Consider the following 22,006-nt stretch of genomic DNA (forward strand, 5'->3'; position numbering starts at 1 on the left):
GTTGGAGCAGGGAGGAACCGCCCGTTTCCCGTTAGAACTCCTCCCCCACCCTCGGGAAGTTTCTGCGCGAACGCAGTGCATTGTGGGACCTGCAACCGCCGCTGCTGGAGGAGCCCTACGAGACGTTCCGTCAAAATGATGGTGAGTGGGATCGGCGCGGGCCGGTCCATCCGCCGCCATCCGCCCCGGAGACAGGCCTTCCCGGCCCGACGGCGGCTCCCCCGCCCCAGCCGGGCTCTGGCCGGCCGGGATCAGCCGTTATTTGTGGGGGATGGCGGGCTTTAGCCGGCGCGGCGGGGCTCCGCAGCCGCCGCCCCGCCTCTCAGCACAGCCCGGCGGCAGTAGGGGCGAGGGGCGCTGCGGCCTGGTCCTGGAGCAGCCCATTGAGAGAGGGGGTTTGGGGGCTCCGGACAGCCTGGTTACGGCGGGCGAATGGTGGCCTCGCCGGGACTACCAGTCACAGCAGGCAACGCGCGCGACGGTGCTTCCGAGCTGGGGGAGCCCGTGGCGCACTGCATGCTGGGGATTGTAGTGTGCAGGTCGAAACGGCGGGGACAGTGAAGGATGCCTCTGGGTATTAGAACTCTCAACCCTGCCCCTCCGGCTGCTCAAACCAGTGCATGCTGGGATCTGTAGTCCTCGGGTGCCTCTCCTTGTTACAGCCGCGGGGCCCCTGATTGCCCAGTTTGTCTGCTGTGGGCAAGGCGGAGCGTTGCATGTTGGGAGCCGTAGTCATTGTGGTCCCCACAGTTCTGTTGGTGATGGGCGTGGCTCACTTTGATCCTATCACCTGCTGACCCCAAGTTGTTCAGACGGGCTGTGCTGTAAAGCTCAAACCTGTCATCTCTGTGGAGGGCACTTCCCCCAGCTAAGCTAAAGGCAGCCCTAGGAACATACAGGCAGAGACTGTTCCAAAAGGTTTTACATTGAACATAAGAACAGCCCTGTTCGGTCAGATCAAAGGTCCATTTAATTAAGTCCCCTGTCTTCAGACAGGGGCCAATTCCAGGTGCCCCAGAGGGAATGAACAGAACAGGGAATCATCAAGTGATCCCCACCCCCTGTCGCCCATTCTCAAGCTTCTGGCAAAGAAAGGCTGGGGACACCATCCCTGCCCATCCTGGCTAATAGCCACTGATGGACCTATCTTCCATGAAATTATCTAGTTCTTTTTTGAACCCTGTTATTGTCTTGGCCTTCACAACATCCTCTGGCAATGGGGCTCAGGTGTTCATACCATTGCATTGAAAAATGTCCGCAAGTTGACATGACAAAGTGGTAGAAATGCCTTTGCCCCATCCACGCTATCTGCCTAGCATTTCAGCACTGTTGACAGCTGTTGGCAGTAGTATGGATGCTGTGTATCTAGTGCAGAGCTGAAGCTGGAGGGTATTAATTTCATTGTGCTTCATGGTGTTGAAGGGGGAGAGGCCAGGAATTCAGCCTCTGAGGAGGGTTACAGAACATCCATAGCAGGTAACAGGATCTGCTCATTAACCTGTGTTTGTTGCATTATGGTTGTATTCTAGAAGGAAATGGATCCTCACTCAGTCTTGGTTCTCCTTCATGTTAGTTGTATTTTTCAGATAAATTTAAATTAAGGTTGAATCCAGCTTAGTAATGTAAAGGTTAAAAAAACACACACAGCTTACAGGCGTAGTGAACTACATGCATTAGAAACTCAAGAAATTCAAGGTCAAGGTTAAATTTAGAAGAAAAAGCCCAAACAGCTGAAAAATATGGAAATCCTTAGTTCTACGACATCCAGTCTTCAGATGTATAGAGCCTAAGGCAGGAGTACACTTTGGTTTCAGCCTTAGATACGGAATTGCAAGCAGTGACACTAGTACAGTGAACTGATTTCTTAAATGGTTCCCATCAGGAAAAATGATTATTGAATAATACTAATTAGCTGAGCTAGAAAGGGTAAAATTTTGATATACTCAGTTATTTTTAGGGTGACTAGCTGGCCTGTTAAAATCTGAGCGAGGCATTGGCTAATGTGTGTTGTCTTTTCAGCCCACACCAGTTATCTTGTTGAAGGAAGGCACAGATACCTCCCAAGGGATTCCTCAGCTTCTCAGTAACATCAGTGCTTGCCAGGTTATCGCAGAAGCTGTTCGCACCACCCTTGGCCCCCGGGGCATGGACAAACTTATTGTTGATGACAGAGGTAAGTATCATGACTTCCTAGTGCTGCCTCTTAACACTTCACTGTTACCACATGTGAGGCAGTGGCTTTTGACTGACTTGACAAATAACATCCCTGCATGATACATACTAGATGGTACTTCTGTGTTCGAGAAGGGGAGGGAAACCCAAACGAAAGATTTGGCTAATTTAGAGCTAAGGTTGACCCTCGCGCCCCTCCCCCCCAATCAAACCACCAGTTAAACCCAGCATTCATAGACCTCATCACCCTTACCGTGCCCCCATTCTCATTCTGACTCTCAGTTACGCAATAGCTTTCAGTTCTAACAGAGACACTCCTTCTAGTGTACACATCTAATTCCTTGTGATCACGCTCAAACATAAAACCTTTACTCCAGCCTCAGCTACTTGAAGGTATTTTAGTGACAGAAATTCCAATAGTGTTACAGGGATGTGTTGTTTATCCAGGAGACTGAGTTAAGGTAGCTTTTCTTCCTTTCTGTCTAAAAAACACCCCAACCCTAGGTGCTCCTGACAGGGAGGTGCTATGGTACGGGCTAGAGCCTGTCATAGTGCAGCCCAGGTGTTGTCTCTCCAGTTCTGCCAGTGCTCCTCAAACCTGATCTACAAACATCTTTGCCTCATAGACTTTAAAGTCAGAAGGGACCATCATGATCATCCGGCAAATCGCAGGCCACTGAATCTCACCCACCCACTCCTGTAATAGACCCATAACCTCTGGCTGAGTTACTGAAGTCCTCAAGTCATGGTCTAAACCAGAGGTGGGCAACCTTTTTGTCCCAAGGGCCACATTGGGATTGTGAAAAAGTATGGAGGGCCAGGTAGGGAAGACTGTGCCTCCCCAAACAGCCTGCCCCGCCCCCTCCCACTTTCTGCTCCCTGACTGCCCCCCTGAGAACTCCTGACCCATCCAACCCCCCCTGCTCCTTGTCCCCTGATCACCCCCTCCTAGAACCGCCCACCCCTGACTGTCCCCGGGACCCCACCCCCATCCAACCCCCTCCCCCCTGTCCCCTAACCACCTCCCCCCAGCCCTTTTTGGAATGCAGCCCTGCGGAGGGCTCGGGAGGAGCAGGGGCAGCCGTTCAGCCGGAGAGAAGTGGCTGTTTCCCCTTCAAACCGCCACTTCTCTCTGGCTGGCTGCGCAGCTGCCCGGTGCTGCTCCTGAGCCCTCTGATTGCATTCCTTGCACTCCTGCCACCCGCACTGCTCCTCTGCCCCCGCAGTACAGCCTCCCACCTCCCCCCCTTGGGGAGTGCGCCGATGCTGAGCTGCCCCCTGTTGTGGGGGGGAGGAGGCACCTTGTCTTCACCCCTGAGCCGCGCCACCTGGCTGGAGCCAGCCATGCTGTTGTGCTGCCGGCACGGTGAGCTAAGACTGCAGGGGAGGGGCTGGGGGCTATGGGGCCGGGCAGGACAGTCCCGTGGGCCAGATGTGGCCTGCGGGCCATAGTTTGCCCACCCCTAATCTAAAGACTTCAAGTTACAGAGCATCTGCCATTTATGCTAGTTTAAACCTGCAAGTGACCTGTGCCCCATGCTGCAGAGGAAGGCACAAAACCTCCAGGGTGTCTGCCAGTTTAACCCAGGTGAAATACCTTCCTGACCCCAAATATGGCAAGCAGTTAGACCCTGAGCATGTAGGCAAGACCCACCAGCCAGACACCTGGGAAAGAATTCTTTTTAGTAACACAGAGCCCTCCACATATAGTGCCTCATCACTGGCTGTTGGAGATATGTGCCTCTCTTGTTATAAACCTGGCTTCAGCCAGAGAGAGCCTGCAGTGCTGAGTTGTTTGGCTCTTTATGGATGTGCTGCGCCTGAGCAGGGAGTGAACTGACGTTGCTGAACGTATTTTCTCTTGTTTCACAAGTAAGCCCAGGTGTCTGTGGGAGGGGGAGAGAGAGAGAGAGAGAGAGAGAGCCTGATGCGAGATCTGAGGCCTGAACCAGAGGCTGTGAATCAAAGTCAGGCAATGTATTAAAGCAGATGCTTACAAGTTCACTGTCTAGTACATGAACTTGGCAAAGTTGCTGCTAGTGTACTAGGCACTGGATATTTACGTAAATATATTCCAGCTAGTACAGCTACATCCCAATCTAGTACAAGATAAGATGGCTTGACAAAATAATGAATAAGAATGTTTTGTCCAAAATATCAGGAACAAGGGGAGGTAAAAAATAGATGTTATGAAATACGTAAGGAGGTATGCAACTTGTTTATCTCAGTCTGTAAATGTTGGAGTACCTCACCTTAACCCTTTGTCCAACTGAGAGGGCCGCAGAAAATCCCACTGCTGACTGAGTCCATTGTAATTCGCATGCCTGTGTTTGTGTACCTGAGACATAGATCCAGGGAGCTAGTACTGTGCTTTGTTGACAATAAACTTGGCCGAGCACCTTCTCCACTGAACCAAGTCTGTGATCTGTCTTTTGAGTAACATCGGAATGAGCAGACTGCATTATCTGCTGGTAGTAGTGATAACATTGGAGCTCCAAGGACAGAAGCACTGAGCAGCCTGAACAGCGTTACTGAGGCAGCCTTCAACACTTAACAGTTTCCTTCTATGAAGAGTTATTGCATTAACCCACTGTGGCACCTAATAACCCAGCTTGCTCCATTTGTATAGAACCACATACAAAGAATAACCAAAGAATGGGAAGGAGAGTGAGGTGATGTTATCAAGCAGGGTTGTTAGAGGCACTCTTACATCAAAATTCTTGTTTTTTAAAAAAGGCTTAGCTGCAGTAAGATTAAGACTGGCCATCTTTCAAATCCATTTTGCTTTTCACCATCTATACTGTTTCCTTTTTTCTCAGCTTGGACTATTTCCTGTCCTTTCCATCTGATTTGTCAGCAGTAGTCAGTCACTTTCAACTTGTGGGAATGTGGAAATACAGCAGTGATCATGGTCCAAATGCTGTTGAGGGACAGTCATTTGGCTGAAGAAAAGTTGTCTTTAATGAAGATTTAGAGCTTCATCCTGTGCTGATTGAAGTCAGTGGCAAAGCTCATGGTGGAGGAATCAGGCATTTAGAGACTTTATGGAAACCTTTCTATCCCAGCAAAAGCCAGGGGCCCACTTTTTCCTGAAAAGGAAAATAGAGTGAAGCATAGTGGTGTGTTAAACTAATCAAAATATTAATCTAACTGGCCTTGAGTTCTAAATAATGCCCTCAAATGCTGGAGTTTACAGCTACCTTTGGAGCGGGAAGGCAGGTGTCTTCAGTCAGGAACTTTGGACTTAACTCTTTTTCTAAAACCATAGGCAAAGCAACTATCTCGAATGATGGCGCAACAATCCTGAAACTTCTTGATGTTGTCCACCCTGCTGCTAAGACGTTAGTGGACATTGCCAAATCTCAGGATGCAGAGGTATGAATGTGAACAGCTGTGCTTCTGAAGCATAAACGTAGGAGGACAGAGGAAGCATATTATGAAATGCTGGGATACCAAGTGGGGCCTTGTGTGTTGCTCAAGTCTCTGGAAGGCACTGGCAGCATAAGTGTTTAAGTCACATGTCCATGTTTGCATTCAAAGTATGTACACCTCATGCTTAAGAGTGGGATGTTTTTCTGAAACTGCTGTACTGTTTGGGTTTGATGATCTTGTGCTAATGTAGAACCTTGAAGATGTGATAGTGATGTGAACAAACTGCGTTGTGATGTTGCAGGTTGGCGATGGCACAACCTCTGTGACTATGCTGGCTGCAGAATTCCTGAAACAAGTGAAGCCCTACGTGGAGGAGGGTGTGCATCCTCAGATCATCATCCGAGCCTTCCGCACTGCAACCGAGCTGGTAGGGAAGTGCATGGGTTAGTGGGGAGTCCCTTTGGTACCACAAAATTGCATAGTTGTCTAGAATATCTTGGACAGTGATTTTGGCAAAAATCATCTCTAAAGTGGATTGGGGGTGGGGAGAGTAGCATGAGCAGTAACAATCCCTTCCACCCCACTGCAAAATATCAGCTGGATTCTTTAAAACACAACCGCAGCCAGTTAAGCCTTTCTGAGTTGAGATCTCATCTCAGTTGTTACTACTAGGGACTTTATAATAGCGTCTTTCTTAGCCTGGCCGAATGTGGGAGAGCTGACTTAAAATGCCCAAAGACTCACTTCAGTGTCCTGTCCCAACATTGTCAGAACAGTGTTTTGGAGGGAGCATCAGGGTATGTTGCCATTTTAAAAAGGAAGTGAACATAGTTTACTACCCCATCCTCTGCATCCATAGGAATTTTGCTTGCACTTAAAAGTGCGCTTGAGTTACACACGTGGCTTCAGCATATCTCATCTGCTTCTAGATCTGGTTTCCTATCCCTGCTTGTGCTGACAGAAGTAAAGGCGTTCCAGTGATAGTATAGATCCTGGGTTTCTTGCTGAGGAGTGATGTTTAAGGAGATGGTTCTTGATTACTGGTGGAAGCAGTAAAATAGCTGAAATACTTGGATAGGTCCATTAATGGCTATTAGCCAAGATGGTCAAGGACGCAACCCCGTGCTCTGTGTGCATCTAAATCTTCAACTGCCACAAGCTGGGACTGGACAACAGGATGGATCACTCAGAATTGCCCTGTTCTGTTCATTCCCTCTGAAGCATATGGCTCTGGCCCCTGCTGGGTATAGGATACTGGGCTAAATGGACCATTGAGCTGTCCCACTATGGCCATTCTTCTATAGTTAAAATATCAACTGCATCAAAAGTAGCAATGAAGGTTGAAATACAAATACAAGAATCTGCTGGAGGGCTGATCACATTCTTAAATGTGAGTCACTAATTTCAGCTGCTGGCTTTTGTTTTGACAGGCTGTAAATAAGATCAAAGAGATTGCAGTGACAGTGAAGAAGGAAGATAAGGCGTAAGTTCCCATTTGAGTTTGAGAAGCCTATATTCTGACTAGGTGGTACATCTGCCCCAAGAAGTACCTTGTTGATTCAGAGGCATTTAAAAGTTGTCTTTTGCTGAACTTTATGTGGTCCTGGGTTGAAGATTCCAGGCCAAATTCAGATCTGGGATCTGTAGCTGCAGCCACAGATAGATTTTGCTCTGAATTTGGAATTTGTAGGTCTGACTAAGAAGATGCTGTGCTCTCTCTCCCAAGGCTGCTACTTCAGAAAAGTATCTAGGCCATTGTTTGCCAGCTTGGGTGCATAATGCTAGGCGCCTAAATGAATGGCCTGATTTTTCACACTGAGTACTGAACCACCTGCAGCTCCCACGGAAATCAGCAAGCATCTTAGATGCTCAGCATGTCTCTGAAAATCAGGCCACTTATTATGTGCCTCGTTTTATTTACCCCCGTGAGCAGCTGTTGTCCCCAATGAACTGAGCTGCTCTAATGAGGAGGGAATGTTGCACACTGAATGGTTTTTATCATTTCTACCGACTGTAGGGGAAGCCCTTGCACATCCGTCAGTGGATGCAAAATACAGTAGCTCTGGGAACTGTTAGTTGACACAGCAGTGAGTTCAGGTCCCTCCTGAGTTCTGTTTCCTGCCCTCTTACAGCCTCTTAACAAGTAGCGTAAGCCAGAGGTTTCAAAATGGCCTCTAGTTTGGGTGCCCCACTGGAGATCCTTGGAGTCTGTGTTTCAGAACAGCTGAACGCTGGTGGCTTCTGTGGACTTTGGTCGGAGTTGTGGGTGCTGAGCACTTCTGACATATGGACCCATGGTGGCTGAGGTGGAGCTCTGTAAACTAGAGAGGCCCTTTCTGAAAATTTGGACCTTAAATGCTGTGTGCCTCCGTTTCCCTCTCTGTAAAAGGAGGCTAATGCTTCCTCATTTGGGTTGGAGGGGGGAGTGAGGCTTAAGAAATGCATATGAAATGCTTTACGATCTGGCAGAGGGCACTGAGACATATGCAGGATGTGACTTCTCTTTTCTCTTGCAGTGAGCAAAGAAGGCTGCTGGAGAAGTGTGCAGCCACAGCCCTCAACTCCAAGCTGATCTCCCAGCAGAAGGCCTTCTTCTCCCGGATGGTGGTAGATGCCGTCATGATGCTTGATGAGTTGTTGCAGCTCAAGATGATTGGAATAAAGAAGGTGCAAGGAGGTGCCCTGGAAGTAAGTTCTGTCTGAGGCTCCTGCTAGCACAGAGGAGTTCTTAGGGTTTGTCTACACAGCAGAGAAAACCCTATGGCCGGCCTGTGCACATCCCTTAGAGCCCTAATCATTTGCTCTTATTCTTGGGCATGAAAATCCTGGCACAGACATGCCACACACTGGCCAGTGGTTTCTTGTTTTGCCTTCTCTCTGTAATTCCCCACGTCAGTTCGCAAACAGGCAGGAGTGGGTAGGGTTGTGTTTCTGTGCACGCCAACCATCCAGAGCCTCTGCAGCGCTGCCCTTTGTACAGAGCAGGGGTGTAGTGCTATCACTGGTGGTGGTGGCTTCTGTGTTTCTAGCTTTCACTACAGCCGCTCCATGCGGGGATGAAGGACTCCACAAGGCAGTGAAGTCGGGTCTTCAGCCCTTAGCCAGGTGGTAGTTCTTAGTTACTTCTGGACCCAAAGAAATGTAACATCCTTGCTTACATACTGCAGGGGGACTCATCCTGAATTAGTCGGGGGGAAATGGACGATATGAGCTGTGAAGGATTGTCCATTTCCATGTGTTTGCCTAGGTTCTTATATGGTGCCCGTCACCATGGTATCTGACCACCTGTGGTACATAGTATTAAACCTACGTACCTCAATAGAAGGGCCAGTTGGTGCTATTTCAGTCTCTTTTATATCTTAATCCCATGTAGATGGTGGGTTAGGTAGCATATCTCTACTGAAAATTGGAGCCTGTACTAGTCTCTAGTGAGTGAATTGTTATTCTGTGGTTGTTTCTGCCTGTAAATACTTCACACAGACGTTTCCATGGAGGAAAGAGATGATCACTATGCCATTATCTTACCTAGACAGGTAATGTAGTCAATCGGAATTCGTTCTGCATGCACTCAGTCATAACTGAGGGTCTGCTAGCATTTCAGAGAGTCACCAGCTGATTTCAGATGGGAGACACCATCCTATTTCCTTACTTTCTGAGGAAAATCAGTTCAGCTGTTTCTGGCAGGAGCTACAGAGAGTGGAAGCTAGTTTTGTCAGATGCTGTTTGCCCTTGAATTTGGTTTTGAACAGTTTTGAGGATAGCTTTTCCCCCCGATTGCCGTTTTGATGGGTTTAGCAGGGCAGGTCTTTGAGCCTGAGGATAGTGCAGCATCCTGCTTTCCAGGGTGTCGGTTGAACTCTTGAGGTTACTCCTCATCCAGGCTGTGTGGAGGTTTTGGGTCACTTTGGGGGCCATGCTCATGTACTCTGGGGAGGGCTTTTGTGGCTTTGGCAGCTCCTCCTGGTCACAATGGACGTGCTGCGTCTGGATTCTGGATGCTCAAGACAGGAGCTGCCAGCATGTTTGCTGAGTTTGGGGTGAGACAGGAGGTGGTTGTAACTCCAGGGCTGGAGCTGTGCCCTGACTCCTCCCAGAGGGCCGGAGAAGGGAGTGCTGTGAAAGGAAACTGGCATTTTCTGAAGGCCTGGTGCAGAAGCCCCATTCTAATAACCTTGAGACTGTACTTCCCGGGAGTAGCTGACCCTGCAGGGAAGCCTGCCTGGGAGAAGTCCATGTGGTAGCTAGTGGGTTGTTAGAAAGATGTAGTATGTGACTTTGACTTTTTCCAACATGGAGTGTTAAAAAGATTCCACCCTAGGGGTCAGTGTTGGGCAAGCCAGTCTCATGTGCATAGCAGCTCCCATCCCGAGCTTGTTGCAAGCTAGAATAAGGCAAAAAGAGATCACGTTTAGGGAGATGATTGAGCAGGGGTAGGCATCTTCAAAGGGTACAAATGGGAAAGGCATCAGAGAGAGGCTGGAGAGCGCTGTCTGTTGAGCCTGAGTTTTGTATAGTGCCTCTTGCGATGGTATCTTGTGTGCTGATGGGAGAGGGTGGTTTTCTGGGCAGAGGAGAGAAATGTCTGCCACGTGTGTTCTGTAAGGGTGGGTTAACCAGAAGAAACAGCTGTCGTAGGATAAATGGCACTTTGCTTTCACTGATTCTGAAGCAGGGAGTCCTCCTGCAGGAGCTCTTTAACCCTGCCTGGCTAACCCCAACATCAACCCCCCTTCTTTCAGGAGTCCCAGCTGGTGGCTGGAGTTGCCTTTAAGAAAACATTCTCTTACGCCGGGTTTGAGATGCAACCGAAAAAGTACGAGTCCCCCAAGATCGCTCTGCTGAACATCGAGCTAGAGCTCAAAGCAGAGAAAGACAATGCTGAAGTGAGAGTCAACAACGTGAAGGTAAGAGCTAAAAGGAAAGATCAGGACCAAAACGAACGTGCACTTCCAGTGCAGAATGAGGCTTCTCTGATGATTTCGGCGCCTCTTCTAACCCTTTGGTGGAGGAGAGCTGCTGTTCACTCTTGGATGGGTTTGGCCTGTTGCCCTTCCACATGTAACTGTCGCTGCACTGTGTATCCTTGTCTTACCAGCTCGGACTGATATGCATCATTGGCCTTATTTAAGGTCCATGTACCTGGGCAGGCTGTTCCAGCTGAAACCCAGTGTGCCACCCCCAGCCGAGTTATCCCTGGCCAATATGAAAAGGACAGTACCACTGTGTTGTTCTCTACCCTAGTAATTCCCAAACTCGTTCATGCCACGTCCCCTTTGGACTCACCTCTGTTAATGTGACCCCCAGGGGTCTGAGAGAGAGCCGTGACCCAAACCCAACGGGACCTGACAACCTGTACAAGGTCAGGCCAGAAAACAACTGAACTCCCTTGGCCTCGGCTCTCCGTCGGCTGCCCCTGGGATTGATGCAGCAGCAGCTGTGAGCTCCATTCCTGCTAGTCGATTCCACCTCGCTGCACTGCCCTGTGTGTGCTGCAGAGCGACTGTGCTGATGAGCCAGTGCTGTCCCTGCACAGCGCCCATGGTACAGCGGGGCAGCAGTAGCCAGGACACACAGCCGCCCCAGGCTGTGCAGCGTGCACATCTTGTGACACCCCCTGTGCTCGGGCGGTGGGGGGGTGGTTGTGACCCACTTTGGGAAACGCTGCCTCTAGCCCATGGCTCATGCTGCATCTACACCAGTGACCGGCCCTCTCGATAAACCAGAACTGAGCAGTGTCCCAAGTGCTGGTTTTCATACATGTGTGGAAGTCACTAGAGTGTCACACAGTGCGTTGAAACAAGGTGAAGCTTTTAGCCACTGGGCATGTTTAGCTTCTGATAACACTGAAGCCGTACACCTACACTTTGGCCCCCTCATCAAGTGGGAGGAAGCTCAAGGCAAAACTACTGGGGGCCAGTGTTAGGGCTGAGAATTTAATTTAGGGCTGAGTTCCTGATTTTTGGTTCCCGCAGCAATCGTGGTCGCTCGAGATCGCCTTGCATTTTATGCGGGAATAGAGGAGTTAATCTTGGTGTCTTGGCCATGTTACAGTCTGGGTAATTACTTAGTTCCCCATAAATTCTCCAGGCCATCCCAGCAAATAATGGTTTTCTTTACTTTCTGTCCTGAGTGGTTCTATAGCGTTGCTGTGCCCCGTTTAAATCCTTGCCACCCAGCAATGGCTGCGTTTTAGTGAAGGCTGGAGTGACTCTTTTGTGTCTGGTTTGTGAAGTGTGAGCACTATGGAAAAGCACAAGATAAATATCAGTCGCTATCTGCATAGCGTTCTTCTCTGTTGTAGTGTATTCTATATTAGTTCCTTGTGCTAACTGCATTACAGTCTCCTCTCCTTCCTATAAATAACACTTCGGTATTTGTACAACCCTTCCTTTCTCCTCCCCATTAATCACTTGTTATCAAGATACATTGAGCTGTCACTGACTTCCTGTTAGTTCCTCCAATCCCTTTATCTGTTAGTCATGCTGCTTGAAGCTTTTTAACTTTCTCTGTGTCTCCTTACAAAAATGAGTGACCTAAAATTGCCTGTGAGCGTGTAAAGCAAACATCTTTCCAAGGCTGTATAAAGCGGTATCATCGCTGTCTTTTGTCTCACAAGGGATCTCCCTGTGCAGGTAACCTCCAATGGCATCTGCAGTTCTTTGTAATGAAACTGCATTGCAAGCTTGTATGTGATTCTTTTCCGCTAGGATTACCAGGCCATTGTGGATGCAGAGTGGAGCATCTTGTATGACAAGTTAGACAAAATCCACAAGTCGGGAGCCAAAGTTGTCTTGTCCAAACTTCCGATTGGTGACGTAGCTACTCAGTACTTTGCAGACAGGGACATGTTTTGTGCTGGTCGAGTTCCAGAAGAAGATCTCAAAAGGACTATGATGGTAACTTTGTTTTTTCTTTTTTTGGTAATAAAGGGTTTAGATTTGCTATTAATCCTTCAAGGCTTTTTTCACTCCCTCTCTGCCCTGTACTGAACTGTAAGCCAGTGGTTCTCAACCTGGAGTATGACAGTACCCCCTGGGGTACTTCCAAGGGGTCCTCAACTCATTTAGATCAGTGTTTCTCAGCCTGGGGTTGCAGCCCGCAGAGGGGTCATGGGACGGGTTTGGGGAGGTTGCAAGTGGGGGAAATGCCTGGGGTTGCTTGTCTGCTGGCCAGATCACTCATAAAGCACTGCACTAACAATGCAGATGGCATGAGGAAAGGGACATTACGAGTGAAGATTTAAAAATATCTTTTAAACCATTTGATGCTTTGCTAATACATGGAGGAGCATTTTAAAAGCTTTACTGTACGGGGGATTGTGCCGTAGTGGTTGGACTAGGACTCCTGCAGTCTTTTTGCTGACTTTACTACAGTCATTCGGTGGCTTTGAGCAAGTCACTCTGCCTTGGATTTTCAAAGGAGCCTGAGGGGGTTAGATGCCCACATCCCAGTGGGAGATTGGGAGTTCAGTGCCCTTCTTACACGTTCTTTACCTGTACGTCAGTTTATCCATCTGTAAATAGGTTAAATATCCCACCCATGTCACTTGACTGGTGTCTGCAAAGCACAAGCTCCTCTGCCAAAAGGATCTCTGTGAGCCCAGTGTGCTCTGTGTACTGCTTCAGCCTGCTCTGCACCTAGTGTTTGTACCAGTTGTTGGGGGTGGGGGTTAACTGATTTGATTATGTTGGTGTAACAGTCAGGTTTTCCGAGCCCTTCATTTAGGGGCTGTGCTGCTCCTGGCTGGCATTTCTGGTCTCTTTTGCTGGTCTTAAGCCTTCTCGTGGGGGTGGCTACAGCCCAGGCTGCTCCGTGCCTGGGAGAAGGAGGTCACAGTCATGCCAGCCAGGTACAAGGCACTGTGATTATGCTGCCAGTGCAGAAGAGTAACCTGCTGTCTGGGCGTGTCCCTCTGCTGTTACACTAAAGCCACCTTGTCTCTTCTGTATGTTGCAGGCTTGTGGTGGGTCTATTCAGACAAGCGTTAATGCCCTGACAGATGATGTTCTGGGGCGGTGTGAACTCTTCGAGGAGGCCCAGATTGGAGGAGAGAGGTAAATATACTATAGCTTGAACTGTTCAGTGTAACGTGGCATTTTAATTTGTGTTGGAATGTTACTGCTGTAACACTAACATTTCTGGCAGGTAAAGTGCTAACCTGGTGAAATCTCAGCGTGTTTGAGTATCTCTCCATGTTTTGTCTTGATGTCTGGCCAAGGGTATCACACCTCACGCTTCTGGAGGGCCAGTGGACTTAATGTGGTGTCTTCTATGTACATAGGGACTTTCATCCCAAAGGATCCTGCAGCGATGTGCAAAAGTATATAGGCATCCCTTCCTCCATCCTTCTTGGGTTGAGTGGGGCAGCTGTGTTGACACCTTGCAGCAACATTGTACATCAGCTAGTACAAATGAAGCTTAATATCCGTGGATTTTCAGCTTTTTCATCCTGTGGCCCATCTCAAAGGAGAGGGCCTCTTGGGGACTAACTCCCAACATTCTAACCCCTCTGGCTGTTTGTTTCTCCCCACTTTGTCCTGTGGGGCCCCAGGAAAATCTCCCCAGATAACTGCTTCAGCACAGACTCGGGCGGCGGGGAGTACTGGGTATCTGCGGGAGAATTTGCATCCCATTCATAGACTAATCTGGCCCTCCCCTGTTTCAGTGGAGATTCGACAGGGTCACAGTACAAGTTAGAAGGGCTGCAGATATGTGTTCAGCTTTGGAAAGGAATCTCTCTCTTGCCATATCACCCACAAAGCACCTTTCGAAGCTGTCTAAGGACTTGTCTACATGAACACTTAGTTTGCAGCAGGTTAGGGGGTAAGTCTGCTGCGCACTAGCCTGCTGCACGTCGTTTGGCCGTGCGGTAACAGTTCTCTAGTGTGTTTTGATGGCTCCCATTTCCATGCACGCTATGTCAGAACGCATTACAGAACTGTTAGAACGTGACAGCGGGGTCTGCAGCCAGTCAGTGCGTGGCAGGCTAGCGCTGGGTAGACTTACACCCCGGCTTGCTGCACACCACGTGTTTGTTAGATGAGCCCCAGGTGCTGGTTATCGTGGCAGTGCTAACCCTTGACGTGCTCTGCTCTCGGCAGGTACAACTTCTTCACAGGCTGTCCAAAGGCCAAGACGTGCACGCTCCTGTTGCGAGGAGGTGCAGAGCAGTTTATGGAAGAGACTGAGCGGTCCCTGCATGATGCCATCATGATAGTCAGGAGAGCAATCAAGGTATGGAGGAGCTGGAGACATTGCCTAGCTGTTTACATTTACCATAGCCTAGGGTTTTTGTTCGAAAGGGCCTCGCAGCCTGTCTAGGACCTGAAACTTACCTTCCTTAGCAAGGAGGTAAATCCTGTGCAGCACCTGGGGCGGAGGGATGTTTTGGGAAAATGTGTGGGGCAAGGAAAACGTGAACGTGTTTGTTCAGGGGCGGAAGGATCCTGCCATCTCAGGAGAAGCAGTACCGTGGGTCTCCACTCCCATAGTGCAGTGAACGGAAAGCTGGCCGGTGTCAAAGGGGCAGTTCCCAAAGTAACACAGGCCCTTGGAAGCCAGCCACCCTTGAACACTGTCTGGCGTTCTCCTCTAGCACAGCCCTGGAGGCTAGAACTGCCCTCTGACTAAACGGGGCATGTATGCGCTAACCCCAGTCAGTTGAGTGATGAGGAATCCCCAGGGATGCAGAATGGCTCTTCCATTTGGTTCGGATGGTGCTTTAGCAGAGTACCCCTGACACACTTGCCTGCTTCTCTCTCATCTTCCTTCAAGGCTTTTTTCAGTCCTGCCCTGTCCCACACTGGACGTAAGCCATCGGCTTTCTCCTTGAAACGCATCCTTGTGGCTCTCCAAGCAGCTAGCCAACTGATATGAGTCAGGGCTAGGGGCACTGGGACAGTGATATTTATCTGTTTCTGCGTGTCTGTTATTCCTCTTCCCCCCTTCATGTGCTTGTCATCATTGATAGCTTGTGGGCATTTCTGGATAGCACGTCACGCATCTAGCTACTCCTGTGTTAGTATACTTTGAGGTAAGGCGTTCTCAGAGCACAGGTGCCTTGTGGGACATAAGAGGAAACAGTTTAGGATTTTGAACCATTTGCTTCTAGCAAAGACTCCTCAATTTGCGATTTACTGAAGGAAATGTCAGGAGAACTAGCTAGTAGCGTCGCTCAGCAGCAAAGCAATTGCTTAGTAAAACCAGCACTTCAGGATTGTGCCACCTCTTTGACCACTTGATGGAAGTGAAAGTAACTTCATTCACTACTAGTCAGGTCTGTCTGGCCTGAGAGAACATGGAGCTGGAGAAAAGGTACCCGTGTGTGTCAGTGGTAGGGTACGCTCCCCTTCCAGAGCCTCTCCTCCTATGCCTGGAGGAGCCTTTGACCCTCTGCAGAAACTACCCGCAAAGCTGACTGGTTGTCCTGACGTTGGTGGTGGCTTGCGTGATGTCGACACTCCAGATCCAGAGATGCCATCAGCCAGATCTGTGACAGGTTAATTTTGTGTCCTGGGCTTTCTCCTCTATTCGGGAGCTAGTTTCAGCGTAATCGTTGTATTTGGAGAAAGGTAATGGAATGTTTTACTCTTGCTCCGTTTCAGAATGACTCCGTTGTTGCTGGTGGTGGTGCTATAGAGATGGAACTTTCAAAATACCTCCGGGACTACTCCAGGACCATTCCAGGCAAACAGCAGTTGCTGATAGGCGCTTATGCTAAAGCCCTTGAGATCATTCCACGCCAGCTCTGTGACAATGCCGGGTTTGATGCCACCAACATTCTGAACAAACTGAGAGCCAAACACGCCCAGGTGGGCTCGCCCCTTTGAACGAACGTGTTTCCAGGGAACCAATAACTGAATTTCTGAAGCCTGCAGAACAGAGCAGTAATACAGCTGTAACTGGTTCAGTTGCTGCCTCTTTGATTAAGTACTGTGGTTTGTTTTCACATGTGATGAGGAATCTGCCGCTGGTTATAAAGAGAAACTGTTTTCTTTTTGATTTGCAGCTATGGGGTGACTTTTTTAGAATTGCTACCGGGGTTTTGATTTGCTTTTTGAAAAGGCATCACTTGTCAGGAGAAGAGTCTTCTATTTTAAACCTTAAAGTGATGGATTCTAAAAGTCGATAGTGCTTTTCAAAGGAAATGCAAACCTGGCCAGGTTCCATTTCAGACAATTATAGGTTGCCTCCTTAAGTGCCCCTGGAACGTTCCCTTGACTGCAGTATTGCTCTTCCCTTCCTAGCAAACAGTTGGGCAGTGTTTGTGATCTTTGCCATGTCCCACCCCAGAGATGACTGCATCTAAGCAGCGTTAGCCATGAGGTTGATAGTGAGGGAGAGTTTGTAAAATGCTATGTAAAAGGTAGGCGATTGCACCCTTTCGTTAGGAAAGATGCAGTCTGAGCCCAGGCCTAGGAGCTGGCAGTTCCTGAGATCTGGGTTGGGTGTGGGGGGCACTTGGGTCTCTCTCCGTTGGCTTCTCAGTACATTAAGTGGTGTGAATCCCAGAGATAATGTGGGGCATAGTTAATTGTTTATAATGCAATTGGCAGATGGAAAGTGCTAAGAGCTAATACTTCCCTCAAGCAAGACTCTTTCTGATGGCAAGTGAGGTTAATGAGGAGGAGAACTGCTGTCCCTTGCTGCATGTTAGCACATAGGAGCTGTCTCTCTTCTCCCTGTCTTCTTGTCTACTGTTTGCTGCGTAACTGACCCTTCCTCCTGCTGTCTTCCGCAGGGAGGTACGTGGTACGGTGTGGACGTGAACAACGAAGATATCGCTGATAATTTTGAAGCCTACGTGTGGGAGCCGGCCATTGTGCGCATCAACGCTCTGACGGCGGCGTCTGAGGCTGCTTGCCTTATCGTGTCCGTAGATGAAACCATCAAGAATCCCCGTTCTACAGTAGACGCCGCTCCTGGTGGGCGGGGCAGAGGAAGGGGCAGGCCACACAACCACTGAGAATGTGTCTTTGTCAATGTCCTATGACGTGGGGCCCAGGGACAACACCGGTGGCTACTAGCTACTAAAATATCCCAGTTTAAAAAAGAATTGATGCCGAGCTTCTCCTAGTTTACAAACCATTTACCACCTGGCTACTTGACGGGTTTACAGCCAACTGAGAAACCAAATCAGAGTCGAGAGCAGCAGCCTCTTGTGGAACCCTGGGCTCCATGTCTTCTAGGTCCCACTCTAGGCTCTTGTCGTCCTCCCACTATGGAACTCCGTGCAGTGCTGGCATGTGACAGTTCGTGATTGTATTTATTGGTTTTTCTATTAGAGTTTTGAACCGAGACACAAACACAATAAATAGTTACAAGCACCTTGTGGCTAGCCGCGGATTCCCTTGTTTTTCTCTGATTAGAATCTGCTTCGATGGGGAAACACCCAGGGTGGTTGTAGGATTCTTAAAACATCCTCTGTTTCTGTGAAACATGTCAGCTGTGTGCTGTAGCTGGCAGGATCTGGGGCAGACCTGCTTAGATGCTTTGCCTTAGAAGGCAAATCTCCTAATTTGTTTATTTGTCTCTCAGAGCAGTCACAGAATGTGTAATGAGCTTTATTGGCCTGAGTTTAGTAACCCATGAGATCCTCTGTTCAATGAAACCCCATTTGGGGTAAATGCTGTTGCTGATCCTGTCCTGGAAGCCTGTCTGATTGCCATTGGAAAACTGTAAAGTGCAGCTGGCGCCTTCCCTCCCATCTCTTTGTTGCATGATAATTGTGGATATTTGAGTTTCCATCAAGGAGTAATGGGGTTGGAGAGGCTGGGGACCAGGGCAGTTATGTACTAGATCACGGTATAATGAGCATGGCCCTTCTCGTGCAGACTAATGACTTTCCTTCATGCACCTGGCAAACCTGGATGACTTGTCAAACTGATAAACAAGGTGTGGGAGGTGGGGGGTTTCCAGGCTGCTGTTTAGGTGCTAGTGCTGAGGTCATGTGACGGTGGGGGGTGGGATGAACAGATGTGGGAAGAGAGCTGAAAGAATTGTATTGATCTGGTATCAATCCATTGAGCTCTTATTTCAAGAGGCAAGTTTAAACTTGGTTGCACCACAAATCACATTATTACTTATTGCAGGCTATCTGCAAAAAAGGAGAATGTGAAATCCTTGCTTGGAAGGCCCTAAGGACATGCTAACTATTACAGACAGAAAAACAAATGCTTCCTGGGTGTAACCTTCACCTTACCAGGAACGTGTTAACCAGTCACAAGCCAGCAGTGTCCAAGAATGGGGAAAATCATAGTTTTGACGCTGCAAAATGAGTTTGAAGAAGGGGGAAATGCCTGGCAACACTAATTAACTTAACACTTTTCTGGCAGGAAATAAATGTAAGTGACTTACAAATTTAGAAGATATGTAGAGGGGAAGGATGGACTGGTGGCTTAGGGCCCTGACATAAGACCTGGGTTTGATTCCCTGCTCTGCCACAGACACAGACATACCTTGGGCAAGTCTCATAGTCTCTGTGCCTCCGTTGCCCATCTGTACAATGGACATAGCAGCACTGTCCCACCTAACAAGGGGTGTTGTGAGGATAAATCCATTAAAGATTGCGAGGTGCTCATGCTACAGGGATAGGGGAGCTTTACACATCTAAAGATCGCAAAATTTGTTCTGGTTTGGGTTTTCAAAGCAGTTCACATCTTCCATTAACATCCGTTCCTTGGGCCTGCCGACTTTGCTGCCGTTATCCATTGTTAACTCCAGATTAGGCTGCTGCAATGACTCTACATGTGGCTACATCTTAAAGCCATTTGCAGAGGAAAGCTGGTGCAGAACACAGCTGCTTATTGAGCAGGGCATCTTGCTGGGAGTATCATACACGCTGCTCTGGAGCCTGGACTGGTTTCCCTTTGGTTATCAAGTTGTTTAAGGTGCTGGCTATCTCCTATAAAGCCTCATATGGCCTGGGAGCAGCCTACCTGAGGGATCATCTCTCCCCTGGCTGTACTACAGCTGAGGCCAGCATTGCTGCTGGAGCTCACTCCCCTGGTTATCAGGCAGCAGCCGGCAGGGTGTTCCCTGGGAGAGGTCTGACTCTTGACCATTCCCCCAGCTCCAAAATCGCCCGAACTTGGTGACCTGGGTGCACAGCGGAGGACACCTGTTCCATAGGGACTTAGGACAAGGCTGGGGCCTGCTTTCCAGAGCCATTAAGGAATGAGTTCTTGTAGGTCTCTTTCTGGCAGAGTGCCACTGAGGGATGATTTGAACGCTGCTGGGATTATGTTGTCACACTGATGGGGTGTCTTTATCATTTACATTGAAATAACTACAAATAACTTCTAGGGAAGATGTGTCCATCCCCTGGCTCCTCTAACAGTCTCTCCCAGTGCCCAGGCACGTATATTGACCGTGGCCTAGCATGTCTTGTTGAGATAAAAGCCTGCTGCACGTAGCATGATTTGGCAGCTCTGCTGTGCCTCTTTAGCCATCGAAAAGGGGTGACAAAGACCACATCTGTGAAACCTCGGTCACACCTTTGACACTGAGCGTCACAAACGGCCCTTCCCCATGTGCTTTGGCTTCGGCAGGAAGTGGAAGGAACAAGAAGTCGGCGAGCCAACCTCACAAGCATGGAACTACCTACTCCTTTTCTGCCCACCGTTACGACGTGACCCAAGAGCCCTAGTCATCCGCTGGGGCCCCATCGTGCAAGGCACTGTACAAAGAATACAGCAGTGGTCCCTGCCCCAAGAGCTTACACTTGACAGAGGGGAGAACAAGGAAACAAGGAGATGTTACTCAGCAGTGATGGAAGTGGTGTTTTGCAGTAGCCGTCACGGCAAAGGAGAATTTAAAGGAGTTTAAAGCATTCTGTCTCCTGTTAGCACGCTTCTGCAAAGCGGCTTACAGTCAGGCTTCCTTCCTTTGGACGTCAAGCTGCAGCTACTGGTGTAAAGCCATCCAAAATGGAAGGCTAATCCACACCCACCAGCTGATGTAAATGTAACCTAACGGGTCTCAGGCGCTCCGTCATTACTGCTACAACCCAGAGCACTGGAACGCAGCTGTGGGTGTGGCTAAGACTGGTCTGCCCCAGGGAAGGAAGAAGTGGGGTCGAGCAAGACCAGCTTGTGACTGGCTTCCTGCAGTGGGTTAGTGCAACTCAACACAAGAACAAGGGAACATCTGACAAAATGTAAAGGTGGCAGATCCGGAACTGATAAAGGGAAATACTGTTATGTACAGTGCATAATTAGACTGTGGAACTCCTTGCCACAGGACGTTGCTGGGGCCAAGAACTTCACAAGATTCAAAGAGACTGATTATTTCTATGGATAATAAAACTATCCATTTTATAATAATTATTGCTAACAAGCATTTTGGAAGGGGTATTAAACCTCATGCTTCAGGGTTCAAGCCAATCTCTAGCTTTTAGAGATCAGGATGAGATCTAATGTCGGGGTCAGGATTATCTCCCAACTGCCTACTGAGAGGTTCTTACACCTTTCTCTGGAGCATCTGCTGTTAGTCCCTGCCAGAGATCCGTAGCTAAGCGAGGTGGGTGTTGGGTCTGAGCCACACGGCATGTCCTGTGTTTCTTCACACTGGCTCAAAGAGGCCACTGGTCATGTGTGACTTTAAAAAAAACTAGAAGAGGAGTCCTGAAATAGGGGAGAGACTTAACAGGGCTAAATAGCCAGGTGGGGCCTCCTGATTCCAAAGTCAAAGCATCAAGTCAAATGGGTGCGGCAGCCCGGTCAGGTACGTGAGATGCAGGGTTCTGCCCTTGATTGGTAAAGGCTGGCTATATAACCAACAGCTCTCCCCCATTTTCTCCAGCTACAAGATGGTGGTTGCGGCCAATGTTGCAACCACACACTGTATCTTTGGGGACTATCTTGTATAAAGTTTGAGTGGCTTTTCGTGTGTCATTGTGAGCCAGGGATTGTATGCAACTCCATGTGGGAGGGGAGGGTTAATCACAATCCCCCAAGAGCCAAAACAAGGGGCAAGGTGATTACTAGAGTTCCTGAGATTGTTAATCACCCCTAGGATGGTTTGCATACACTGGGTCAGATTGGGTTTTGCAGAGACTGGGAAACAAAGAAAGGGCTTGTGGTATAACAAGGCAGAGTTTGGGGAGGGTTGAGGGGTTGTCTTTTTGACTCAACAAACAGGACCTTGGATACTAGGGGAACCCCAACCCTTGCTGAAAACTTGGAAATAATTTTGCTTGCATGAGCCCCACAAGACGGATGGGTGAGTCCTGGTGTAATTAGCAAGCGGGTGCAGATTCTTGGGTTTTCAGGTTTTCTCTGTAATGCTTTTGCCCTAATAAAAATGTATTTTGCTTTGTGAAGGCTGGCAGGTAACTGCTGTCCAACGGTGTAACACCTGGGAAAGGAGAACCACAGGTACTGGACCCCAGGCAGAGCTTCTGGGGAAATTGCTGCAAGGAGCAGGACTGCAAGCTTAAACGCTGGTCTGGAGTGAAAGAGAC

At 48.9% G+C, this 22,006-nt stretch overlaps 1 protein-coding gene across 1 annotated transcript; it reads left to right on the top strand.

Moving 5' to 3' along the window:
* The first annotated feature begins 43 nt into the window (after positions 1-43).
* Positions 44-17,879, top strand: CCT7 (chaperonin containing TCP1 subunit 7). The gene is made up of 12 exons (XM_030563186.1): positions 44-141; positions 2,020-2,173; positions 5,441-5,547; positions 5,846-5,971; positions 6,975-7,027; positions 8,061-8,232; positions 10,284-10,448; positions 12,252-12,440; positions 13,501-13,598; positions 14,646-14,778; positions 16,149-16,355; positions 17,285-17,879. The coding sequence occupies exons 1-12, from the start codon at positions 136-138 to the stop codon at positions 17,507-17,509; spliced, it is 1,635 nt and encodes a 544-aa protein (XP_030419046.1). The 5' UTR covers positions 44-135; the 3' UTR covers positions 17,510-17,879.
* The last annotated feature ends 4,127 nt before the right edge of the window (positions 17,880-22,006 follow it).

The sequence above is a fragment of the Gopherus evgoodei genome, chromosome 5, assembly GCF_007399415.2.
Source record: "Gopherus evgoodei ecotype Sinaloan lineage chromosome 5, rGopEvg1_v1.p, whole genome shotgun sequence".
Lineage (NCBI taxonomy): Eukaryota > Metazoa > Chordata > Testudines > Testudinidae > Gopherus > Gopherus evgoodei.

Bases quoted from the DNA above. Each gene is read 5' to 3' on its own strand.
- CCT7 (XM_030563186.1), top strand. The intron at 7,028-8,060 runs GTAAGTTCCCAT...TTTCTCTTGCAG, and splicing joins GTGAAGAAGGAAGATAAGGC to TGAGCAAAGAAGGCTGCTGG. The intron at 13,599-14,645 runs GTAAATATACTA...TGCTCTCGGCAG, and splicing joins GCCCAGATTGGAGGAGAGAG to GTACAACTTCTTCACAGGCT.